Raw genomic sequence first — 27,165 nt, forward strand, 5'->3', positions numbered from 1 at the left:
GTCTATTTGCACTTTCTCTGTGTACTTCACTTACAGTACTCTAATCACTGAGAACTGGAATTGCTAAAAGTGTTTTAGGTTAGCAACAGCAGTGTGTAACTGGTCAAAACAGAATTAAGTCATATGAAGCGTGTGTTTCTTATGGTAAAAAAATATGTTTTTGCTAAATAAGTGTATAGTTTTTAAAAGAGTGTTTTATTTTGCAAAGGATCTCAGGTGTTCTGCTGATTGGGTGTGTGGTTGTGCTGATTGTGTTTAGTCATTTGAAACACCGAGCCCTGTTTTGAAAATTGTGCTTAAGCAATCGAAAAAAAACTGTAAAAAAGGAGAGTATGGTGGAAGGTATAGAACAGTAAACTGTTGATGTTGTTGAAACCAGTTCTGGACCAGAGCAGCGCGATGGAATGACACATTGTCCCAGATGACAATGTATTGAAAATGGTGCATGGGGTTTAGTGCTGTGACGATGTTGTGCAAACGGTCCAAAAATGTGAGGATGTGAGGTGTGTTGTAAGGGCCCATGTTGGCATGACGGAGGAGGACCCCATTCTGAGTAATGGCAGCACAAAGGGTGATACCCCCACGTTGCCCTGGGACATTGATAATAGCCCTGTGGCCAATTATATTTCTGCCTCTCCTTCTTGTCTTTGTCAGGTTGAACCCTGCCTCATCAATGTAAATGAATTCATGTGGGATTTCTTCAGCATCCATCTGTAAAACTCTCTGAAATACAGTGAAAGACAGGATTGTGTAGTTCAGCATAGGTCTGGTATACAGTACATTTACCTGTAAAAAAGGTTACATATGCAGTATGCAACATCACAGTGGTAAAGTGAACAATACATACCTCCACATACTCATGCCGCAGGTGTTTCACCCTCTCTGAATTCCGCTCAAAAGGCACTCGATAAAGTTTTGTTTCATTTCAACCTGATGTCTTTTTTAAGGATGCGTGCCAGTGTTGACTGAGAGACCTGATGAACATTATTGAAAATGGCTTGGTCATCGATAATGTTGGCTTGAATTTCTCTGAGCGTGTTTGGAATTGCAAGGAAGTGACATCATGATATCCTTCTGTGTCTAATGTATACAAGTGTGTTTAGTGTTTTGCATATCACTGTTTGTATTGTTTTGCAAAAAGTGTGAAGCTGACATTGTGCTAATAGTGGTGCAGATCTGGGCTCATGTTTTGCTCCTTGAGTGTCAGGTTTGATAATTGTGTTATACTACCAACTGACACAACAAACACAACTGGTCCAGCATATTTTTGCTGGACCAGTTAAAAAAAATATTATAGAATAATACATTAAAATATTAAACATTATATCTTAAGTCTAATGTACACATCATCAGTGAGCTGCTGGACAGTCTGTGGAGGTACTTGGCTGCGTCGGATGCATCGATACATAACGTCACATATGTGCACAATTGATTTAGGTCAGGGGAAAGTGAGGGTCAGTCTATTTCATCAATGCCTTCGTCATCCAGGAACTGCCTACACACTATGGCCACATCAGGCATTGTGCTGCACCAGGAGGAGCCCAGGGCCAACTGCCCACTTGTGCTGAGGATTTCATCCCGTTACCTAACAGCAGTCAGGATACTGTTGGCTATGACATGGAGGTCTCTGCAACCCTCCGAGAATATGCCTCCCCAGACCATCAGTAACCCATCGTCAAACCGGTCATGCTGGATAATGTTAAAGGCAGCATAACGTTCACCACAGCATCTCCAGACTCTGACACGCCTGTCACATGTGCTCTGTGTGAATCTGCTGCTGTTATCAACCCATTAGAGCACTCCGCTCCCAGAATTCAGGCCTACTTGTCGTCCTTAAGGTCTCTAAAAGTAGAATAGGAGCCAGAGCTTTTAGCCATCAAGCCCCCCTCCTGTGGAAAAATCTCTCACTGTCAGCTCGGGAGGCAGACACCATCTGTTCGTTTAAGAGTAGACTCAAAACCTTCCTTTGAGGTATTGATGGCTGATCTACTGAGTGGGCCACATGGTTTTCATCGTACTATCATACAAACCAGTAGCCAGTCAGATTTACCTTGAGCCTCAGTGTAGCCTCAAGTACGGCCTGTATCATTGTATCATGTATCACAAGGCAAAAAACCCTGATGACGCTAAGACGCAAAGGGAATTTATGACACGTGACACACAGAGCTTCTCTTTACATCTCTCCTTTCTCTTCTCCATCCCTATCCCCCTTCCCCGGAATCCATTTGCTTTATCACCCGCAGATTCAGGGCCACTGTGGCCGCACCATGGATTACGATTTGTGGATCGCGCATCACAGGTCGCAATGGTGGACCCAGTATGGCGGATTCTATATTGTGTGGGCTGATCATAGGGTTATTGGCGGATCCTGTTTAGCGTTGGCATCAGATACGGGCGGTGGACCAGGACCGCGGCGGCGGCTCATGATGGATCCTAATAAGCGGCAGTGGACAATGACTGTGGAGTAAAGTGCCATCTGATCTGGATGGTGGATCATGATCCTGCTGGTTGCTGACCATAGACTATGATTGCAGCTGGACTGCTTGACATATCATATTGAAGTTATCCTTCAAGATTTTTACCCTCATCAATGCTGCTAAAAACTTTAATCTTGATGATGTTTTCCTACACGTGGCATCTATTGCACTTCTGTCCATCCTGGGAGAGGGATCCCTCACATGTGGCTCTCTCTGAGATTTCTACATATTTTTACCCTGTTAAAAGGGTTTTTAGTAGTTTTTCCTTACTCTTGCTGAGGGTTAAGGACAGAGGATGTCACACCATGTTAAAGCCCTATGAGACGAATTATGATTTGTGAATATGGGCTATACAAATACAATTTGATTGATTGATTGATTGATCTGTGAAGAGAACGTAACACTAATAGCGGACATGCCAATTCTGGTGTTCTCTGGTGACTACCTTGGAGTGAAAGTACCACCTCATACTACCAGTAGTGACAAGCACACTGGCAGAGCACAAAACTAGAGAAGAATCAGCCAGGAAGGATGAGGAGAGAGCAATTGTCTGTGGACACCACATGAAAAAACTATTTCCTTTTGGGGGGTTGTCTTGCTTTTGCCTCTCCATTGCACCTGTTGTCACTCATCACATATATATATATATATATATATATAGATTTTTTTTTTTTATTATATTGCTGCAATGCTTTATATTGTGCTGAATTGGGCTGAACGCACATATATATTGGCCACATGTGAACCAACCAAATCATTTCACTTTATAAAAATATTTAAAAACTAAATATAAACAGCTCAGCATACAAATTAAAAACTGACAGTATATTGTAGAATTGTTTGAGGAGCACTCACTAATGACTAATAATGATTTATATGTAGCTCCAGAGCATAGTCAATGGCCAAAACATCCTCCTATCCCAAACAAGCAGGTTTATAGCAGGCCGTGCCCTAGTTCTAGACATGTTGTGTGATAAAGCTGTTGCCTTTCAACAGGGACACAATTCCTTGAAGTACTTGGTTAAACGAGTCCTGCTGTAGTAAATTATGTTTACCATCTTTTACCTTCTTTCCCCTCACAATTTAGTACTCAGAAAGTGAATTTTGTACCACCCTGTAAGCTGTGCTCATATCTACAGAATCTCACCATCAATGCAGGCTGAGGAAAATACAAACAATAGCAGCACTTGTGAGACTAGGTTTTTACAGTGCCCGACTGGGAAGTCTCCATGTAGGGAGAGAATGTGATAAAGTCACTACTTCACAGGGGCCCTGATGTGCATCATGGTGAGGTAGGCAGCTGCATAGAGGACTGGTGTGTCATGCAAAGCTAGAGCAGGATATCACAGGGTGTAGTGGTGCTGGTAGAGGTTGTAAGAGCATTCATCATAGTAGTGGGCAAAGCAATACGTGCCTGTTTAGTCGCAGCATCTGACAGGTTGCGGAGTGTCCATAGACAGTTCTGGATCAGACGCTGACTTGAACCTGTAAGGTGTTGGCCCAAAGCTTGCATTCCACCTGGATACAGATGTATCAATTCAGTTACATACTTTACAAACATCTATACCTGACGATCTATACCCATGTTCAGGTGGACATACCAGCTTCCACTATGGCGGGCTTGTTGCTGGGACACACAGACAGTACTTTGAGAACACGGCTAGTGGTCCATAGTAGCTTCTCATAGTTGTAGTTCCTCATGATGAACACCAGGCCCTCTGGGCCTCCATTGGCAAGGATGATTAGCTGACAAGAAACAGGAAGTAGGAAGTGTAATTATTTTAAAAAAAAAGTGGACACAACATGGGTTTCCTTCCCAGTGTTACAGTTTTTCTCAGTTGTTAACGCACAATTTGCACAACCTTCACTTCATGTACCAATCCCTCGACCCAATTTGGCACTACTTCACACTCCCTTATCTGCATTAGACTCTGACTTTCATTCTTTACACTCTGATTTCAATTACACATCACCTTGTTGTCAAAACACTACACACAATGTTCAGTTGCTGCACACACTTCTCGAGGAAAAATCTCAAAGCATATACCTACAACACACAAATACTCAAATCTCTAAACATTCAGGTCTATTGAGCAATTTCACCGCATTTACACAGCCGAACAGGAGACTGAAATTGTAGATATGGTTCGTGAGAAGAACTCTATCACACTCAGACAAATAAAAACTAGGATCCTGGCTGACCATGCTACATTTAGAAACGTCCAGACCGTCAGCCTCTCTACATTGGACCGTATTCTTCATAGGACTGCCATGCGGATGAAACAAGTGTTCAGGGTCCCATTTGAACGGAACACAGGCATGAAGGAGTTACGGCGAGAGTTTGTGCTTGTAAGTACCATACATTCAGCACTGACACATGCATGTATTGTACCTGTAATCCAATATTGTTCCTTTTCTACAGTGTCTAACTGTAGCCCACTGTGTTGACCTCTCTGTGTCCATACTGTAACTTGCATTCTCATGCTGTCTGTGTCAGCGGATCCAGGAGCATGACACAGCTCATGTGTTGTACCAGTACATCTTTATTGATGAGGTAGGATTCAACCTGGTCAAGAGGAGGCGACGGGGCGGAAACGTCATTGGCCAGCGGGCCATTGTTGAGGTCCCCGGCCAGCGTGGTGGGAACATCACACTGTGTGCTGCAATGAATCACCATGGGATCTTGCACCGTCATACCCACCTAGGGGCCTATAACGCTGCCCGTCTCCTTGTCTTCCTGGATGGCCTGCATGACCGACTGGTACCAACTGGCCAGATAGATGACCCACAGCGGATCGATCACTCGTCATCTGGGACAATGTGAGCTTCCACCGGGCTGCTCAAGTGCGTGAGTGGTTCCAGGACCACCCACATTTTTCCGTTCTATACCTTCCACCTTATTCTACTTTCCTGAATCCTATTGAGGAACTATTTTCAGCTTGGAGGTGGAAGGTATATGAACGGAACCCACAGGACCGGGTCCCACTGCTCCAGGCCATGGAGGAGGCTTGTGGCGACGTGAGTGTCAAAGCCTGTCAGCATTTTGTGTGTGAGGTTTTTAGTTTTCTGTGTGCAGTTTTGAGAAAGCCGTTATTGTTTTGAAAAACGTGTTATAACAATTGTGAAAAACTGTAATTTTTGTGAAGGGGGGGGGGTTGAGCAGGCCGGTTTACAGTACTGTACTGTTCTCTGTGTGTACCAAAATAAACCTTTTTATGCTGCATATTTGTGTGCTGTTTTATGTTTGACTATGAAAAAAGTAGGCCTACACTGAGACATTTTACAAAAGGAGAAATGGCTCATTCTCCAGAGTCATTGTCATTCATATGGTGTGTTCCATTTGATGATTGTGTTTTCAATTTTGCACTTCAGTGTGCTGTAAATGCTTGGTAGTGTGCAAGCAAATGCCTAGTTGTGTGTACTCAATGAATGGTATGTGTGTGTCATTTGAAAATATGGCTGTGTGTACCAAATGAAAACACGAGTTCCATTTTGTGAACAGTTAAGAGATTTGATGGCAAAGAGTCCTCTTGCAACGGGAGTGTCAGGTTTAGCATTTTGTGTGTGAGGTTTTCAGTTGTCTGTGTGCAGTTTTGAGAAAGCCATTATTGTTTTGAAAAACGTGTGTTAACAATTGTGAAAAACTGTAAGGTCCTTTCCTCACCTTGCTCTCCTGGTTGCCGTAGGACAGGAGCTGCAGACAGTCAGTGGTGATGGCCAGGAACTTGGGATTGCTCTTTTTTAGTAAGGGAACCATTCTTTGCAGGCCATCAGCCAGCCGCAGAGCCATCTTGGCCCCCTCTTGGTGGAGCAGTAGGTTGTGGAGGGTGGTGATGGCGTAAAACAAAACTGATTCCACTTGGGAACTAAGAGAGAGAGAGAGAGAGAGAGAGAGAGAGAGAATGCAAATTATTTAACAAAATAGACCTAAAATGTTCATAAAAATAGAAGGGAAGAACACCTTTTTGGTATTGACACTATCTTGCACCATGTAATCAAATGAATCCTACAGATGAATCCTAACAACTTTGAATTCTTTACTTCTCAGGAGTTAGATATTTGTGATTTTGAGCCTTGTATAATGGATGGATTGGTATGCATTCATGTTCCCCTCAAGATGTTTTAATAACTTCGGAAATACTCTGGTGACATTTCACCTGGTACCATCATCAGGTCAACCTTAAATTTGATTCTGTATCTAAGATTAGAAGAGAAACAAAACTGATATCATTTCAATCAACCTCAGCTTCATGGTTTCAGAGATTAGGTCATATAATAACTAATATGCCATTTACACCCAACATTAAAATGTGCTTTGGGTGATTGGACTGCGATCAGTTTGAGGTTGATCACATGAGAGTAAGTTTAAATGCAGCCAAATGGATTTAGGGCCTATTTAGATCTCCGAAACCACCAAAGGGTGGTCAGGCTCACAATATGCCATATTGAAAACAAATGTAAATGCATTTGTGTTAACATTCAAACAACTAGTGCTTAGAAATAATAATGAGCAATGTAGCAGCAGCCGTTAACCAGTCACAGTCCTCTCCTCAGTTGTCAGCAATTCAGGAAATTGCGGATAAAGTGAAGATGAGACTAATCCAAAAGAAAACACAATAACACAGCTTCACAGATGGTCCACTTGTTGGCTTTTTTCTAGGCTTTACACATTCCCACCAGAAACAAGCTGGTGGGACTCTCCTACGTATTTGGATTTACCACAAACAATACAACACCATGGGAGATATAGCTTCACAATTTTTCAAGTCATCAATTAAATTCAATTTGATTCACTGTAGTTTGGATTGGCTCATGTCTGTGTACATCAAAATTAGAAACCCATTTAAAAGACAAAGCATCAGATATTTAGAAATTAAATTAAAAAGACTGTTAAAAGAATGACTAGAACAAACATCAAGTCAAAAGGCTTCATTATGTAGGAGGTTGCAGAGAGTGACAGTGGCAAAGAACAAATGCAAATGATCTAAAAAATCAAAGAAGAGGAGACAGAGTGTGGGAGTGAGCATTAACAGGCAGAGGTAAAGAGGAACAGAGGGAGAAAAGCTGATAGCATTAATACAAGCCACACACACTAACCTATCTGGTCTCTGTGAAGCACTTTTAGGTTTAATTTATTCTATCTTTTCAATTGCTGTGTGAATTAAGCTCCAAATCAATTAGTGTTATGATTTATTCTGTTCTGTTAAACCCCTGTGTAAGGGATTAACTCTGCCTGCCCGCATGTTTCAAAGGCCCTGCATTTACTGTTTAAAGTGAGGGCTAGCTAGATTCTTAGCCTCATTTGTTACTGTTTTCATACAACCTCTAAATGCCATATCGGAAGCTGAAAGCTTTCAATAGTTTACCATCGGGCAAAACGAAAAGTTTACATTTCTCCTCCACTTCGATCCTCCATATGCTCTGATCAGCAACAGAACTCTGCAGATGTTTAGAGCTTGGCTTTATTTATTCTCTCCCCTTCTATCATACCTGTGGCTGCCTAAAAATACAATGTTCCAATAGGTCAAAAATAATCAGCTTGTACAGACGACCTCTGTGGAGGGGATCTCTTTTATCCAAATAATTTTTTTTTTTCTGTTCTAAAAATATATTTTTACAATTATCAAAAAAAGTACAGTTTATGTAAATATAATCATTATAATTAATATAACAATTATGAACCAGATTATCAGATGAATTTGCAGCACCCTTCAGTATTAGCTATTTTTTTATCTGCACTAAATTTCTCTATAATCTTCCTTTTTAACTCCATTCATCAGGTAACCAGGAAAACCACCAAACATGAACACTAATGCTTATCTTTTACTGCTCAGATTTTTATGAACGAGTTTATCAAACCAACATGTTGATTATATGTTAATGATGTGTTTAGAACATATTTACTACCCCCATCTAGCCAAAAATCTGTTTTAGTATTTAAGCCATTAGCTCGTACATTCTTTATAACAACAAAATACTACCTCCTCACTTTCTACTTCAAAAGAGAGAATTATCAGCCGAATCTGTCATCGAAATGATGTATATCTACCTCAGCATGCGGACCAGTGCTGGTATCCCTCCAGACTTAAATATGGCCAGCAGACCCTCCCTCTGGTGCGACAAGCTGTGAAGCACGCTGGCTGCACAACGCGCTGTCTCCATGTCAACTGCTGTTGTCATGGCGCGCACCACTGCACCCACCACGATTGGAGACTGTACTAGAACCCGTCGACTTGCCTCCTTTCGGGTCAGCTGATTGACTATCATGGCCGCCTTGTTCACCACAACCTAGATGTGTGAGACAATAAATTGGTAAGCTTGATTATGGGGATATGTAAAATTGTGATACAAGTGAGAGGGTTGTGGCAGTGTACCGGATCCTCATCTGCCAGCAGCTTGGTGAGTTCTGGCACTGCCCTTGTTGCCAACTCTGCATCATCCTGGTAGTTTATCAGGTGGACGATTGCTGTCTTTAACAGCTGAGAGGGCTCAGCCAGTCGCTGCACGTTGCTCTGCTGTGACGGATCTGACTGGAGTGGCATGGCTGCCTCTCCCTCCACCAGGGTCTCTGGGAACATTGCAGCCCTGACTCGCTGAGCCCGCGTAAGCGAGTACTGAGCTTCTAGATCTGTCGGATGGAAAGGGAGAGAAAGAGAGAAATAATCACAAAGTGGGAATCTGTTCTTTTTTGTGACTACATCAGTGGCTCACTAGTCAACATTCAACAAATGTGATATAATCTGACTATTGCTGAGTTTGGTTTAATCTAAACTAAACAAACTGCACACGCTTTAGGAGCAGCAGTAGCTACAAACTGGTTTACAATTTTTTAACTTGTCTCTCAGAGTTTTAATATGTTTGTAGAAACCTCAATACTAACCCTTCCACTCTGACTATCTCCTTAACGCTCGTTACAAATTAAAATAGTAGATGCACAACGGCTTCATTCATGGAGATTCCAAACAGAATCCTGGCCTGACTCATAAACCTCCCTGTTATATGTGACAGGGAGAAGTTTAGAGAGGTTCCCCTTGCATCACATCCCAAAGAGATAAACACACAATAAGATGTGATGCATACAATTAGGATAACAAGCTATTTATGTAGTGTCTTTCAGCTTTAAAGGTGATTAAGCTGTGGAATAACTGCTGAGATGAATTGAGAAAAATTCATACATATGCTACTAAACCTGGAGGGTAGGGTGACTTTTATTACTTTCTAACTGGGTGGTAGATGATACATCTTGTTGAGCCTCAGGTGCTATCACCATTAAAGATGATTGTAGTCAGTCTAAAGAGGAATATCTGTTAGATAGATGACTCAATGATCTCAGAGCTGGTAAGATATCTTATTACCATCCAGTGGCGTTTCTACATTAGGGGCAGGTGGGGCACTGCCCCACCAGATGGCGCTGTTGTGCAGAAAGCTCAATACATCTGTACTTTTTGGCAAAAGATATTTTATTTTATTTTATATGCAAAGTAGTGTGAATGTGTGTGTGGATAAACTTGACTCACAAGCAGTATAGTCTTGTTTTGGAGTCATTTGATTTGTGTGTGTTTCTGTCTGTGTGCTTGCTCTGTGAAACGCTTCTCTCTTGCCATCCGTCTCTGCTCTGGGGGCAACGGCCCAAGCTTAAGACCGTTGCCGTGAATGAGCGTGAACCACACTGGCCGAAGTTAACATTTGGAGATGGGCGGAATTGGGGCACTTTTAGATGTGCCCCACGAATTCTGCCTAGCAAATCGACTCAAATAATGCGAAACGCGACTCCAGCTCCCCGCCTGTTGCCTGCTCGGCTCCACAAGAGATAACAGGCTAACAGGCTAATCCCTGTGAACACCCCCCGAGTCTGTGGAGAGGTTTCACTCTCTCACATATCGGATGTATAATACGGTTTGATCTTCGGTTTGTTTTCCTGAAAGTGAAGCTAGAGACGTCTGCGCTCCCGTTTCTGTGGTGAGTCAAGTTTAGTATTGTATTTATGTGTTAGTAGTGATGAGCAGGTACCTGTACATGGCTTGTCAGTTTAGCTCTGCTAGCCTGCAGGCGATGCTAACGGGACCGTACAGAGTTATTGACCTGACATGAACCGACATGATCCGGTCCACCCAGCGGGGAAAAGTGTTAGAGTTGATGGAGTTGAGGATGAGTGTGTTTGGAGAATAAGCTCCACCACGTAAGATATCTAATGGTATGTAAAGTTGTTTCACTCGTCAACCCAATTGACTTGACTAGGTTACACAGATTATTCTGCAGAAACAGATTTACTGTGATCAACTGAAACATGAGTATTTAAAGTCACATCTGCATTTTAAGAGCAGCTGTTTAAAGTAGCATTACGTCTCCTAAAGCTCTTTATTCAGAGTATTGATGTTGACGTTGATGTGAAGCTATGTGTCTGTCTAATCGTTTTACTTTGTTGCAATCATTTTACTTTCATGCCGTATTATAGGCAACATCTTTGTGTCGCGCTGAGCGCGAAAGGATGTGAAATGTATATGAAATAGAAATCCTAATCCTATCTGCTCCCTGCTGGCACTCAAAATGCAGCCCATAGTCTATCGTACTGGTCTATATATGCCTACTGCTTATAATAATCAGCTACCTCTATTTTTGTGACGGTGACCTGACGTCATACAAAATTGCCCCACCAGAAATGTCTGGCTAAAATCGCCACTGTTGCCATCAGCCTTAGAGGGTAATAGTACTTGTGTTTGAAGAATGTTTCCCTGCCAGCAACACTATGTACAGTATTTTGTGTAGTCAGATGTCTGTGATTGATCCTAGAATAATGTAGGACTCACACATGCGTCTCAGGCTTCAACTGTAATAAGGAATTATTGTAAAGCATTGATGATGGCGAATTATTACCACTAAACCATTTGTCCCATTTACACTTATAGTTGTTCTAATGTAACACACACTATCCCAGATGAGTTGTCTTAGCATTTTATATTGTTGTTTACCGTCAACATTTTCTGACCAAATCGAGGTCCATCCTCACACCTTACTGTAGATGCCACTATATATTCACCCTGTGACTCTAAACTATTGTGACTCTGGACTCTTTATTCTTTTGACCTTTGCCTCTTCAATGAAGAGTTTTCATTTTGATTATAAATTCGTTGTTAGTTTTTGTCTGTACCTTTGTTTTCCTTCTGTTTGGATTTATGTTTTCCCCCTTATTTCTGTTTCCTGTTGTATTTGGTAGTTTCTACTCCTTGTGTGTTTCCCACCTTATCTTCCTGTCCTGGTCCTGCTTCCTGCCCCTGTGATGGTCTGCACCAGTTCCTCGTGTGTTTCACCTGTGCCCATAGATAAAGAGCCAACTACAAGTACACTGCAGTGTCTATGCTCATAGACTTTCATATCCAACTCGGATGCCTCAGACAAAGTGAACACCTTCAAGTCTTTTGAGTATTTCACCAGTGGCAAGATGTAAGGACACAATGTGATTTAGGAATGCATACTTTAGACTTAACTATCCACTAGGATGTGAACACCTACATGTAACATAGAGAGTGACAGCAATTCTAGCCATTCATGGATGATGTGCTGTTGGAATGGTCGATGAAAGTAGAGGGAAATATATGGGGATGCCGTTGGAGACATCTTCAGATTTGGGGGTGACAATTGCTTGTGTTTTTCACCTCCAGAATGGTTTTGGTGTAGTTTTTCACACTAGTCCAGGGTTAATGGGAGGGGGTATCCCACCTTGTTAAGCACTATGAGGGAAATTGTGATTTGAGATGTTGATATATATTATTTTTGATTGATTGTATGAGGCTTGTTTATACTTTATAATTACATGAGACACCAGACGGAAATGTTTCTTCCTAAATTGATGTTTCCACATAAGAAGAATGGCTTGCATCCAGTGAGACAAACTGTGAACCTATTGTTCCTTTTGACAGAGACTGAAATTTGTATGTCTTTGAAGACACAGAAATGTCACTACCTTCTACAAATTGGCACAAAATCTAAAAATGTTGGCACTGAATATCAATTCATCAAATTTGTATAATTTCATAATACAACATAAACATGACTGAAAGAGTCAATGAGAGACAAAAAGCTTAAGCTGTGATTCATATCACAGGTTATTCCATTAATCAAGTCCATGGAAAAACACAGGTTCTTGTTAGGCTGATTTATGCTTTTTATCTAGATTTTTACATTTCTGCAGGTCATAACTTGAAAATGTTAACCTGGAGTGAGCCTAATCTATTGTTTTCCTTTAACCGTAATTTGTATTGATCTTCAAATTACTGAGAAATTTGACTTCCCTTTTTTGTTAATGTTTATAAAATATACTTTTGTGTTTTGTCATTTATAGGAAAAAAACATGGTCATTGATATTCCGTGAAAAATTACAACATACATGTGTGGAAGTGGCACAGCATGCTAAAATGAGATGTTTGGTCAACAATGGCCCCAGCAGCCTGTATCAGTTGCAGACAGTGCTCAAGAAATGGATGTTCTGCAATAAGGGTGAAATGATTATAAAGTGTCTGGGAAGCAAAGCAGGTAGTCCCCTCTGTCTGGAACAGGGATACAGCAGGCTCACCTGTCCTTAAGGTTTAAAATAGGGTGTCATTTTGGATTCAACAATGAGGGAAAAGAGACAAAGGAAAGCCCAGTTGTCAAGTGTTATCCCACCAAGACTTGTAAGAAAATTCAGAGCAACCATGTGTGTTTTTCAGATGTGAATTGTTCAGTTCCCAGGAGAGGGGAGGGTTATTTTCCCTTACAGCACTATTTTTAATGGTTATACAATCTCTGGAATATTCAAAAATTTAATTGGCATGAAAGTTGCCAGTCACTTAGACACAATAGGCCTAATTCAGAAACATTACATATGCACAAATCTTTGCTTAGACCATGCCTACGGACATTTGATGCACAAATCTGGGATTTATCACCGATTTCTTACCAACATTTGTCTGCAGAGTACGAAAATATTCCGAACTTCCTCAGAAAAGTGCGTACATAGAAATTAAGGCCCGGTTGTCCTAAAAAACACATCCCCTTAAAATTAAATACATAGAATATTAAAATTGAAATTATTAAGATAAACAAGTCTTTAATACATACATTTTCAACTATACCATTTAAGATTGTTAGTTTACAATAGAGTATATAAGAATTTTCATATTGAAATGTAACAGTTTGGGCTTTTGTTAAATTGTTTATTGGCCTATAGTTGATCGTTCAATCCCAACAATTTCTTGTGCCATCATATTATGCATCTGTAGCTCATTTTAGCTGATTAATTGGTAGCATGATGGTAAGTAAAACTGCCTTATTTAAAATATATACTGAAAAAAGTTATGAAATAATTCATTTTTCTTATTTGTTTATCCAAATTTTTCTGAAGCAAATGACCACACACACACACACACACACACACACACACACACACATACAGTGCATTTATTTATTTGCAAAGAAATCCATCAACTGTTTCTATTCCTGTCATTGTTTCCTTCACTGCATCCAGGAGAGCCAGCTGATTTTGTACAATCTCATCGGTTAGGACGCGGGCATGCTGACGAGACTCCAGGAAGGAGGCCTGGGAAGTAAAAGTTAATTTGGCGCTAGCAACTGTGAGTCAGAGGTCTTCTGTGCGTCAGCCTCCGCTCCTGCGTCATCCATGCCTATAAATTATATTGTTTACCCCAATTAATTAACCATTAAAAGCAGCAATGCTTTGTTCTGATTTAATAATTGTTAGATACAAAAGATAAGAAATTGCAAATATCTTCTAAACAATTATGAAATAAAATACCTCTGGGTGACGGTCCTTGGTGGATGTCATCTCATCCCTCATTCCTTGAACAAACTCCATTTAATGATGTATATCCAATAATAGCAGCAGCCTCTCATCCTGTCAGATCTCATGTACCTTGTCCTTCTCCTGTTTCCTTCTTTTTTTCTTGTCTGCGATCGTATTTTAGCATCAACTTTGATTTCAAATCATTTTGTTGTACTTCTGCCAGTGACCGAACCTCGGGGGAGACAGCATTCAGTGCTTCAGTTATTCCAGCCCAGACTTTGCTTATATGGAGAAATAGGCAGTATGCTAATAGCATGCGCCTGTTCATTTTAAATTATTCTGATTCACAAACACGGTGGTGGGAACAAAATTGTCTGGTGCACATGTGTCATGAAACTTATTTTAGTAGGAACATTTCTGCGCACATATTAGTGAATGCGGCCCAAAAGGCTACATTTTTGTGGCAGGCCTAGCATTGTTCAGCAACTCAATGAAGGATACAGGATTTGCAAATCGTTTGTTGAGTTGTCATTGTCGAGTCTGGCTTTAGTTTTTTCTCCCCCAAGCCAGTAAAAAAAATAATAAACCTGCACACAGGAGGTTAATTCACATGGGGCCTGCACAGATGAGCAGATGAAACACAGTGAGTGTGGCTGACATTTTGCGCTGCACAGAATATGCATGAGAACATTTACTGGCATAGGAAGACCATGAAATGTTTTGTATGTTAACCAGACCCTTAGGGCTACAAGGATGCAAGGAAGCGTAGATGACCAGGCCTAACAATAATCATGATATTTTTGTCACAGAAATCCCATGAAAAATCCAAAACAAACAATGCATTAGTCTCTGGCTCTCATGCATTTGCAGGAACTAATTATTCTCATCTGGTGCTCTGTTGATTTTGTGTGTGTATGTGACTCAGTGCATGTGAGGTAATTTTAATAATTTATTGAAAGGCTTTGACATATAGACACATTACTTGTTACTAGGGTGCATTTATTGTTTCTTGTCTTGATGTGGGTTTGATTGATAATCAAGAAATGCAACACACTGCAAGAGTTACACTTAAACCCTTTTTTTATATAAAGAGAGCTTTGGGAGCTAACTAGTGCCACCTAAGATTTGGGATGCTGTTGTCCAATTATTATTAGCACCACTCTGTCAAAATAAAGTTTGAAGGGAGCAGGTCTGTGAAGATCTCTTCCTGCGGGTGTCAGGTGACTTAGAGAAAACAGAGCATGACACAGTAAAATTTGCATAAAACACAAAAAGTCTTCATATTTACTGTGAAGGATTATCAGGCACTGTGGAAACTGATTCCATAGTGAAGACCTATAAGAGTAGTAGTAGCAGTAAAGGGTTTGCACTGCAGGAGGAAAACAAACCATGCAGAACTAACTTTACATTACCACTGTGTTAAATACTAATATTTGTATCACACCATTAAAGCAGCGCTACCAACAAGTTGTTAACAATTGATCAAATCAATATCAGATCTATCCAAATCCATTCAGTACTTTCTAGATTAATCTTGTGTTGGATATACAAAGAGTTACACCACTCTTCCTGGTCTCCCTCTCTCCTCCTACACCCTCCCCCACTTACACCCATCTCTCCTCTCACCCTAACTATCCAGGCCGATGTTTGCCAACTCTGAGTTTGGTACTGCTCACCCGAGCACCAGTAAAGAGAAAGACAGTTGCAAGGACTGACACATACAATTATACAAACTAAAAGACTTTTGGTGTAACGTCTCACCTGAAGGGCTCTCTAGTCCACTAGCTGCTGTGTCCCCTCCTCCTCCAGTAGAGGCAGCAGTGGGGGCAGTGGTTGTGCTGGTTGTTGTACTGACGCCATACATCTTACTGCCACTGTACTCTGTGCTGCTCTCATCATCCCGTACTGTGGTGGCTCCTGATTGGATGCCAGAGTCTGAGGCGTAGTATGTCTGCTGCCACTCAGCCACCTTCACCATACTGTCCGCCTCACTCACTGCAGAGAACACCACAGGGCTGATGTCAAACACTGGTGATACGAGAACCACTACTACTGTCACTGCTGCAACTCATACTATGACTGATCAGAGTTTGTAGCATGCCGCCAGTCCTACCTCTACAACTACTACTGCTAATTATACTGGTAGTGCTCATACTGCACATCTGAATGTACTGCTTCTACTGAGTAACAATACTACTGCTACAGCTAAATCTTAATCTACAATTTATATTTGTACTTGTAACTATTCTTACTGCGTCAATACTGGTACTAATACTCTCACAGTCTGCACTACAACTGATTATTATATTACTTGTACTAATAATGCTGCTACTTATTTATATTTATATATTTTAATAATAAATACCTAAATTAACGAAGTAGGGGGATTATTCTGCCATTGATCTGTCATTATGTGTCAGAAATGTTTAAAGTAGGTAACAAATAATGCAACACAGCACTCACTTTGCATGGACATCATCTCTGTCCACTGGTACCACTTCCTTCACAGACTTTTGACCTGTAGAGAGAGAGAGGAATCCTTAACTCTGCAAACATGATTGCACTCAAGATTTAGTCTAATCATTTCTGGAGGATTAAGGCTCTGATGGTTTGGCGGTGGTGAGGCCCTCGACATTTAGCTGGAGCACTGCCAGGCCCTGGCGCTCGATGGTCGGGATGGCTGCCCGCCCTGACGTGAGCTTGCGTCCCCCCGGCCTCTTGCGCCCTGATCTGACAGCGTGACGATTGGGTGGCGACATTAGTTTCATGAGCTGGTCTTGTACCATATCTCATTACTTGCAGGGGAGGCCGCGTAAAATGGCCGCTTCCCAGACGCAGACAAAGAGTTTGCCCGCTCAACATCCCACGAGGTATCCAGTCTCTCTAGGGCGGCCAGTGTCAATGCCAACCTGTCAGGAGTTTTCACACCAGCTGAGCTCAAGGACGCTATGGCCAAACTCAAACAAGGCAAGGCACCAGGCTCCGACAACATCCACCCAGAGTTTGTGATCCACCAGAGCGAAATAACATCCGCCTGGCTGTGTGCTTTCTTCTCTGCGTGCCTCCGGAGGTCCAAGCTCCCAAGGGCATGGCGATGGGCCGCTGTCATAGCCCTCTTGAAACCCAACAAACCTGTGGATGACCCCAAGTCCTACAGACCAATCTCGTTGCTGTGCGTCCCTTTTAAAATCCTGGAGAGGATGATACACAGCCGAATTGAGCCAGTAGTTGACTCACAGCTACCGAGGGAACAGGCTGGCTTCCACCGGGGCAGGTCTACAGTGGACCAGGTAACCCCTCTCACACAAGATCTCGAGGACAGCTTCCAGGCCAAAACCAAAGCTGGGGTGGTACTACTGGACCTGACTGCTGCTTACGACACCGTCTGGCACCGCGGACTCCACCTGAAGCTGCTGAGAACAATCCCGGACCGTCATATGGTCAACTTCATCATGGAGATGCTGTCAAACCGCAGCTTCATCCTCCAGACCAGTGACGGCCAGCGCAGCAGGCTCAGGAGGCTGAGAAACGGGGTCCCACAAGGGTCTGTCCTCTCACCGATGCTCTTCAACATCTACATCTTTGACCTACCGGTGACGACATCTAGAAGGTATGGATACGCGGATGATCTAGCCATCATGCTACACCGGCCCACATGGAAGGCGGTTGAAGAGGGTCTCAATCAGGACATGGACGTCCTGGCTGCCTACCTTCGAAGCTGGCGACTGCAGCTCAGTAAGGGAAAGACTGTATCAGCAGCATTCCACCTCTGCAACAGGGAAGCAAGAAGGGAGCTGGAGATCTCAGTGGACAACAAACCCCTGGAGTTCCAGCAGGCCCCAAAGTACCTGGGCGTACGCTTAGACAGGACACTGTCCTACAAACAGCATTTGGATGAAGTGAGGGCTAAAGTAACAGCAAGGGTCTCACTCATCCGGCGCCTAGCTGGTACAACCTGGGGGGCCTCGGCCAAGGTTCTACGTATCTCCACACAAGCCCTCGTATTCTCTGCAGCTGAGTACTGTGCCCCAACCTGGAGTAGAAGCCCACATGCCAAGAAGGTCGATACGGCCATCAACAATGCCCTCCGGATCATAAGTGGCTGCCTGAAACCCACCCCCGTGTTCTACCTGCCAGTCCTAGCAGGAATAGCGCCAGCCGGCCTACGGCGAGAGGCTGCTACCCTCGCCCTGGCAAGGAAAGCCCAGGAACACAGCTGGCACCTCCTCCATGAAACCACCACCATGGCAACACCTCCAAGCAGACTCAAGTCCCGCCACCCATACAATCAGGCCGCACAAGAGATGCTTATTTCCATCCCGGAGGATTTGACAACCAAAGCCTGGCTGGCAGCGGCATGGAAGCAGGAGTGGGAGTCAGCAGGACAGACACGCCTACACCATTACATCCAGGATCCTGGAGGTGGCGTTGAGGGAGAAGATCTACCTCGCCGGCAATGGACCCTCCTGAACCGCCTTCGCACAGGGGTTGGCTGCTTCAAAGCGTCCATGAAGAAGTGGGGCCTAACAGACAGTGCAGCGTGTGAGTGCGGGGAGCCTGAGCAGACTGCCGACCACATCATCACCACCTGTCCCCGGCATAGACCACCCTCAGAGGAGGGCCTCTTCCAAGTGGGACCTGAGACGAGGGAGTGGCTACACGACACGAAGTTGGACATATGAAGACGATACACGAAAGAGAGAGAGAGAGAGAGAGAAGGCTCTGATCAGGGCATTCAGCTGATCTGTACTCATGTAAAGTATTTTATGTCGATTTATGTTACTCATTTAAAGTTATTCTCATCTACGAGATCCTGTATGTATGTACTAAGCCTCATATGGGTCCAGCAGTACTTTACGATTGAGAAGTATGGGAATTCATACTGTATATTACAGCCAACATGTCCAGTCAGTGTGTTCTGGTGTGTAATGTCAGTTGCCGTGTTACTACTGCAGTAATTAAGATAATCAATCAAATGACTGATTACAAAATTGTTATAATTAAGTCGTTTAGTGATCTTTGTGGTATTTTAAAGTGTTATTTTTGTCAGTAATCCCTGTACAGTAGCAGGGTGAAACATGTAAAGCCCTCATAAACTTCAAAATGTTTGATAAGAACATCCTCGCTACTGTTTCTGCATTGGGAATAATGCTTTTTTCATGACACAAAAAAGCGCCTGAGCAGCAGCTGCAACTTGCGAATGTCAGTGATGTGAAGCACAGAAAACTCGAGAGAGCCCACTTATCTAGGTCCCAGGAGCCAAGGCCACATGATAGGTCAAAGCATCCCATCTTCCCTGCCAAAAGCTCTTCACAGACCTCACTGCCGTCTGGGAATTCAAACTAACAATCAGAAAAAGAGGATGTGTGGGTGTGTGTGTGTGTGTGTGTGTGTGAGGGTACATGTCTGTCTATAGTTATGAGGGCCAATTTTGGTTAAATATCATCATTGTGAGGACATTTTGCCTGGTCCTCACAAATTCAATCGGCTGTTTGAGGGTAAAGACTTGTTTATGGTTAGGGTTAAAATTCAGTTAGGGTTAGGCATTTAGTTGTGATGGTTAAGGTTCAGTGTGCGTGTGTGCATGTGTGTGTGTGTGTGTGTTTTATACGTGTGTTAATTCATACGAGATAATACAACAAACATCCCACACAATTATCACTTAAACTTACTGAAATAACAGCTCTAACTCAGAATGTAATGTATAGGGCACCACTACACATACTAGGTATAAACTGGACAAGTTGTCATTCTAAGGGCTCACCTATAGAGACAACAATGAGCACTTCTGTGTGTGTCACGTGTGACTGCGTGTCAGCATGAGAGTGAGAGAGAGGGGAAGAGAGCGAGCGACGTCAGGAGGGGCCCAGTGAATAAATGAATGTGCATATGTGAAGAAAGATTTGACCCATTTAGGAGAGGAGTCATTCATTATGTGGTGATCAGTGTTGATTGTGTGGTGGTGGTAGGAAACAAAACGACTTAAGAAGCATAAAAAACATTTGAACTGTATTGTGAAATCCTGTAATGTCTCACCTATTATTATTGAGCATTGATTTTGGGCGCATTATCGAGCGATTACAATATGTGAGTGGAGAGTTTTGTATCAATAGACATATATTTGTTAACTGTTAAAATGTTTTGCTAGTGTATAAAGATTCGTTATGTGTAATCAACTCTGGACAGTCAAGTCATCAGTTACACTCAGATCTGTTGCCCCAGTGGCTGTCTCTTGTGGTCCATATGACATTTAATTCACTTGACCTGCATGTATTTCAGCCTACTGACCGAAGCACCCACTGTTTTCAACTGTTATCAAGTTGTTATTTGCTTCTCTGTGTTCGAAACAAGCCTGAACTTTAATTTTAAGAGCACTCATGTTCTAACTTTTATTTAAAATGTATTGAAATGACCCAGAGCTAGCTGACGTGCATTGTTAGCAGGTTTATATTCTGTTAATGTTTTCACTTTCCAAAGAGGTTTGCAGCATTAGAGTCTAACCTGAAGAAAGGCAATGGAATGTTAATTCTACTCAAGCGCAGTATTCTGTGCAATACAATTAAAAAAATCCAAAAAAGTTGGATTGGCCAGAGTATGGTCAACCGTCACCTATTGTCAGATCTTAAATGTTAAAGCCACAAAGTGCTTTTGCTCTATTTTAAACTATTATTCTTTCTCCTGCTCTCCTTATCAGGCAGACATCTGCCTGCCCACCTCTCCAGCCACACTCTGCACACACGTAAGTCCCTACTTCAGCCAGTCCAGTCACAATCATTCACAATTTTACATTCGGACGGCTGGGGCTCAGGGAGTACAGCAGGTCGTCCTCTAACCAGAGTGGTACTGAACCCCAAATTGCCCTTGATGATTGAGCCTCATAAAGGCAGTGCTGCACATAATGAATGACAAAAACTGTACTGTAAAGTTGTTGAGTGGTCCTCAAGACAAGAAAAAAACATTATGAATACAGACCATTCACAATGCACATCTATTGCACACTCTCGACACAGGGGCAATATGGGTTTCAGTTGCACAAGGACGACCCACTCTACTTCCTGAGCCAAGGCTGCTTCATATATCTATTGAAACTGTGAAAACTGTCTTCTCTGGAGAAGAGGCCCCAGGAAAGGTCCAACTTTACAGCCATAATCCATTTCATTCCACACATGATATTACCCTACACTATATCTAGAAGGTTAAGCCCAGTGTGTAGTTTATATTTATGCATATTTTTGAGGGATGTTGAACCTCATCAAAGGGTGTAGGGACAAATTCTTTGATCTGAAGGCCACGAAAACTAAATAATTGATTATAGATTACATGGCAAAGATGTAAAAATCATACAGACATATGGAAACCTTGGGACAGTGTTTGACTCACAACTCAAATTTGCTGAGAACACTGACTGTATTGTCCAGCGGGTACATCAAAGAAATAATTTGGTGAGGAAGCTAAAATCTTTTGGTGTCTGCAAGAACATTTTATGCATTTTTATCTAACTATTATCGAGATTCTTTTAAATTTTCATTTTGGTGCTGGTTCCATGGGTTGGCTCTGAAAAACAAAACCTGTTTACATTTTAAATTACATTGTCACGGTATGCTCCAAGATCACTGGTCTGTTCAAGGAATCTCTGTTTTGCGCTAATATGCACATGCACGAAAAACAAATAATTATGGAAATTCCTTTATTCTATCTGTCATGGGGCTACTAGTTGCTGATAGTAGTCAACCTGCAGACATCGAAGTCACCCCTTATATCATGTGAATTGTCTTCTTCCTGAAACTATTTTTCTTGTGAGGATTGTGTGTACGGTTGTTGTTTTGTTGTTGTCTTCTCTTTCCCTTCTTCTCCCTGTGCAGGTTGGTTGTGGCAGGGGGCGTGGCTGGCTCTGGGTGCTACAGACGAGACACACCTGCAATCAATCGCTACTCATCATCCACCCCATAAAGGCCTGGTCTTTCCACCACTTCAGTGCCGGATTATTCACTACTCAACGGTATCGTGTGCGCTGCAGAAGCTCTAACCTTTACTGCCTCTTGATATCATCTAACCTGTGTTTCACTCCTACTCAGAATCTCCTGGTGACTCTCCGCTCAACAACACTTCTTGGTTTCATCCCGGATCATCCAGCCAGCCAGCACCCGGCCGCTCCAACCTGCTCCTGCGTTCACATTAATAAACTTTGTTCTTCATTCAACTATTTCCCCGTCTGTGTCTGCTTTGGGGTCCGAACCTGACTTCCACCTTAACAGTTCTCACCTGGCTCCTCCTAAACAGAACACTACTTACTTACATGTTGATGCTGATTCATTGATTGCTCCTGTTTTGTTTATTAGTTTTTCAGAAACTACTGTCCAACAGCATTGACACATAAGCCCCTGTCCGTATTCCCTCTCTGTATCTGAATATTTCAAATGGATCAGGAAAAATTTCTTTGCAAGTCTAAATGTAGAACACAACCGAAATCTGAATGGCTCCATTCAAATTAGCTCCATCAGCGCAGAGCACATCAGGACATGGTCTGGTTCACATTTCATCTCTGGAACTTCATGGAAAACTTTCATTATACATACACACATGTAGTATGGGGAGAGACAGAGTCATATATATTCTAAAAAGCTCCAAGCCAGAATTGAACCTGGGCAGTCACATGGTTCACATTTTTCCCACTAGCGACTTAGAACATATGCGACTCTTAAGAAAAGTGTTTCCTCTCCCCATTTATAGACACAGTATACACACTAAAGCTTTTTTAATGCAAAAGATACAGATGGTGCTATACTACAAACAAAAATCTGTGATTTTATCAGCAGAATTCATACTCTAGATTTATATTTGATCTCATGCAACATATTCATTTCTATCATGTATGTTTTCTAAATGTGTGCAATTCATTACAAGTTCATCAGTATCGACTCATAAACATTTATCATGATCAAATGTTTTGACATATTTGTAAATCCAGTGAGGGACACTGACTGCCAGGCAACCACAACTTCATTTAAATTGCTCCACTAGCAATGGTGAAGTATCCTTAGCCTCGTCGCAGCTCCTAAAAAGTAACCTAGCTGCCTTTCCCTCTCACCATCTGTTTGTCCAACCATCAGCCAGCACACTGTGGTGTTTTCCGTGAGAACATTGCAAATCACTTTCGACAGCATATTTATAGACAACACCAGTGCAACTTATCGAATCTCCCTATCCTAAGATCCAGTCACAATATGCAGGCTCCCTTGTCCAACCAGATAAATTGAATTATTGCAGCAACAGTATTGCAGGCCGCCCACATATAAACACAGCCAGTTGTGGTCACTGGAACACACAGGTCAGAGGTACTGCTAAAGTAACCTGAGAGGTTGTTTTTTTAATCTGTAAAATGTGATTTGTGTAAAGTAAAGGTTACCTCACTGGGTTTCTAACTTTGCCAATGCAAGAGAAGACACATCTGCACTTCCTACAGATGTCTGCACCTAGCAATACAAACTGAGGTGATAGTCAGTATTTATATGATGCTGAAAGCCTGTGGTGTTTGGTTGCTTCTTCTTGGCATGTTGTTCAACTAAGGTACCGTGATGTTACCATACTGTGCAATTTCACTGGAGGTTGAAGTGAACCACCAGGATGATGTGGCAAAGACAGGGTTTCCTTAGGTTGAAGACTCTCTGAACGTTATATGATACAAAGCAAATTAAGTCCTTATTTATTTTAAATGTCACACACTGTTGGTTTTAACACAATCTTTGTACCTTGACTACTACATCTGTCAGTGTGGTACATGGATGTGCGCTACAGCTGTCAGTTGACTAGATTGGATGCTGTTCACGTATTTTGCACTAAATTGATGGAGTTTCACTGTTAGTCCCTCTGAGGAATAGCACAGAGAAGTGGTCATGCAAGAAAGGTAGCAAGACAGAGACACATGGCCAAACAGCACTTATTTGTCAGTATACAGCATATCTGCTTAACAACTGATATCCTCATGTAAAAAAGGTACCTACACCAAGTTAACTAACCTACACCAGGTTCAATTTAATAAGTCAAATAATATAATATCATTTTCCCTATTTCCCTTCATATAGCTGTTAAAACTGTGAAAACGATCTTCTCTGGAGAACAGATCACAGTAAAGGTTCAGCTTCACAGCCATAATCCATTAAATTCCACAAAAAAAGTTCACAAAACCTTCAATGTGGTGCTCCAAGCACCTTCCCTCTTTTCACCAGCCAGCTCTGCAACACAGTGGGCTGCTTGGCCTCTTGAGCAGCCAGTCAGTGAGGTGTACCTCCATATGTTTGTTGGAGTCCCTTACCAATTAAAACTGAACAGACTCTGTAGGATGTATGGGGAGTTTAAATGTCATGGAAAGTTTTCTCACTGGATGTTGGAGCATTCCCCCATTGCAGTTTACAGTTTTTTTCGATTGCTTAAGCACGATTTTCAAAACGATTTTCAAAACAGGGCCCGGTGTTACACCTCAGATCCTTTGCAAAATGAAACAATCTTGTAAAAACTATACAGTTATTTAGCAAAACCATATTTTGTTACCATATGAAACATACAGAATATGACTTAATTCTGTTTTAGCCAGTTACACACTGCTGTTGCTAACCTAAAACACTTTTAGCAATTCCAGTTCTCGGTGATTAGAGTACTGTAAGTGAAGTACACAGAGAAAGTGCAAATATACAATAAATTCACCAAACACTACACAAGACCAATACTGCAGACTCATGAAAATATAATTTATTTCTCAATATCCCCAAAATCAGTCAACATGTCAACATGGAGAATCACAACAAAACATGTCCCAGTTTACATGCTACTACAAGAGTGTGCATAACACTGTAAGCTCAACAAATATCAGACAAGTGAAAATTCTGTATCCAGTACAGGTTTCAATGAGGGGTACCTGAGCCTGGGGCCGGAGATCGTAAACCCTCAACCGCCATGCCGAGAAAAACTCTTTGATTGGGTTTAGAAACGGAGCATATGTCGGAAGGTATGGTACTGTAAACTGCTGATGATGTTGAAACCAGCGGTGGAATGACACATTGTCCCAGATGACAATGTATTGCATCTGGTGCATGTGGTTTACTGCTGTGACGATGTTGTGCAATCGGTCCAAACATTTGAGAATGTGAGGTGTGTTGTAAGGGCCCATATTGGGGTGACGGATGAGGACCCCATTCTGTGTAGTGGCAGCGCAAAGGGTGATGTTACCCCCACGTTGCCCTGGGACATGGATTATAGCCCCGTGGCCAATGATATTTCTGCCTCTCCTTCTTGCTTTTGTCAGGTTGAACCCTGCCTCATCTATGGATATGAATTAATGTTGGATTTCCTCAGCATCCATCTGTAAAACTCTCAGAAATACAGGGAAAGACAAGATTGTGTAGTTCAGCATAGGTCTGGAATACAGTACATTTACATTATAAAGGTTACGTGTGCAGTATGTAACATCACAGTGCTAAAGTGAACAATACCTACCTCCACATACTCATGCTGCAGCCGCAGCCTTCTCCTCCTCCGTGGATTCCCCTTCTCACCCTCACTCTTCTTCTTTTTTGAGCACAAGCTCCATTTTGGTGTGACTAAAATTACAGTTTTTTTGGATTGCTTACACACTAAAATTAAAAGTAGTACACTATTAGCAAAACCTTACACTCAAGAAGCAAAACATCAGCCCATATTTGCACAACTATAAGCACATTGTCAACCTCACACTTGTTGCAAAACTCTACACAAAGTGATTTGCAAAACACTAAACTGCAAGTACAGCCAAATCTAAGTGGCATGTGTGATGAGAACATTTCGACTGGAAAATAGGTATTGTAAAAATATCATCATATCAAAAACATCTGCACGGTTTCAGTAACTGCTTACAGTACTGTATTCTATGCACTATCAGCACTTCTGTTACCTTTTCCTGTGAAATTACTGTACTATTGTATACTGTTTGTTTTTTTCTACATAGGATTGAGGGTCAGGGACGACAAGGGGGAAGGCCTCCTATGTTCACAGAACAGCAAGAGAGGGAGATAGTAAACATGGTTTTGGCCAACAATAACACTCAAGCATCTCCAAGCTAACATTGTCAATAACCACGCCATTTTCAACGATATCCATCAGGTCTCACTGGCAAGCATCCTAAAAAATAAACATATTCAAATGAAGCAAATTTATCGAGTGCCTTTCAAGCTCAATTCCGAAAGGGTGAAACGACTGCAGCATGATTATGCAGAGGTATGTATTCACTTTAGCAGTGTGATCTTGCATACTGTCTCAGTCTTTTACTGTACTGTAATATGTATACTAGATCTACACTGAACTACACAATTTTGCCTGACACTGTTTTTCAGAGAGTTTTACGAATGGATGGAGAGGAGATCCAGCATGAGTTAATTTACCGAGATGAGGCTGGGTTCAACCTGACGAGAACACGAAGGAGGGGAAGAAACATCATTGGCCACAGGGCTATAGTCAATGTCCCAGGGCAACGTGGGGGTAATATAACACTCTGTGCAGCCATTACACAGAATGGGGTCCTCCACCGCCATGCCCATATGGGCCCTTACAACACAGCACTCATACTTACATTCTTGGACCAATTGCACAACATAACAGCAGCAAATCAAATCGATCATATGCAATACATTGTTGTCTGGGACAATGTGTCTTTTCACCGCTCTGCTCTGGTTCAGAACTGGTTTCAGCAACATCCACATTTCACCGTCCTATATCTTCCACCATACTCTCCATTCCTCAACCCTATAGAAGAGTTTTTCTCGGCATGGCGGTGGAAGGTATATGATCTCCGTCTCCAGGCTGAGGTACCCCTCATCCAAGCCATGAAGGAGGCCTGTGACCAAATGGAGGTAGCAGCATTGCAAGGATGGATTCGTCATT

At 42.1% G+C, this 27,165-nt stretch overlaps 1 protein-coding gene across 1 annotated transcript in view; it reads right to left on the bottom strand.

Moving 5' to 3' along the window:
- jupb (junction plakoglobin b) overlaps positions 1–16,735 on the bottom strand; it is a 57,195-nt gene extending 40,460 nt beyond the window's left edge. The window contains exons 1-7 of the mRNA XM_053444445.1: positions 16,720–16,735; positions 16,018–16,251; positions 8,852–9,105; positions 8,527–8,765; positions 6,142–6,343; positions 4,079–4,223; positions 3,892–3,995 (exon numbers count right to left, since the gene is read on the bottom strand). Coding sequence (XP_053300420.1) covers positions 3,892–3,995; positions 4,079–4,223; positions 6,142–6,343; positions 8,527–8,765; positions 8,852–9,105; positions 16,018–16,251; positions 16,720–16,735 — 1,194 coding nt within the window. The remainder of the gene's footprint in view (positions 1–3,891; positions 3,996–4,078; positions 4,224–6,141; positions 6,344–8,526; positions 8,766–8,851; positions 9,106–16,017; positions 16,252–16,719) is intronic.
- Between the last annotated feature and the right edge of the window lie 10,430 nt (positions 16,736–27,165).

The sequence above is a fragment of the Pleuronectes platessa genome, chromosome 16 (genome assembly GCF_947347685.1).
Source record: "Pleuronectes platessa chromosome 16, fPlePla1.1, whole genome shotgun sequence".
NCBI classification, from domain to species: Eukaryota; Metazoa; Chordata; class Actinopteri; order Pleuronectiformes; family Pleuronectidae; genus Pleuronectes; species Pleuronectes platessa.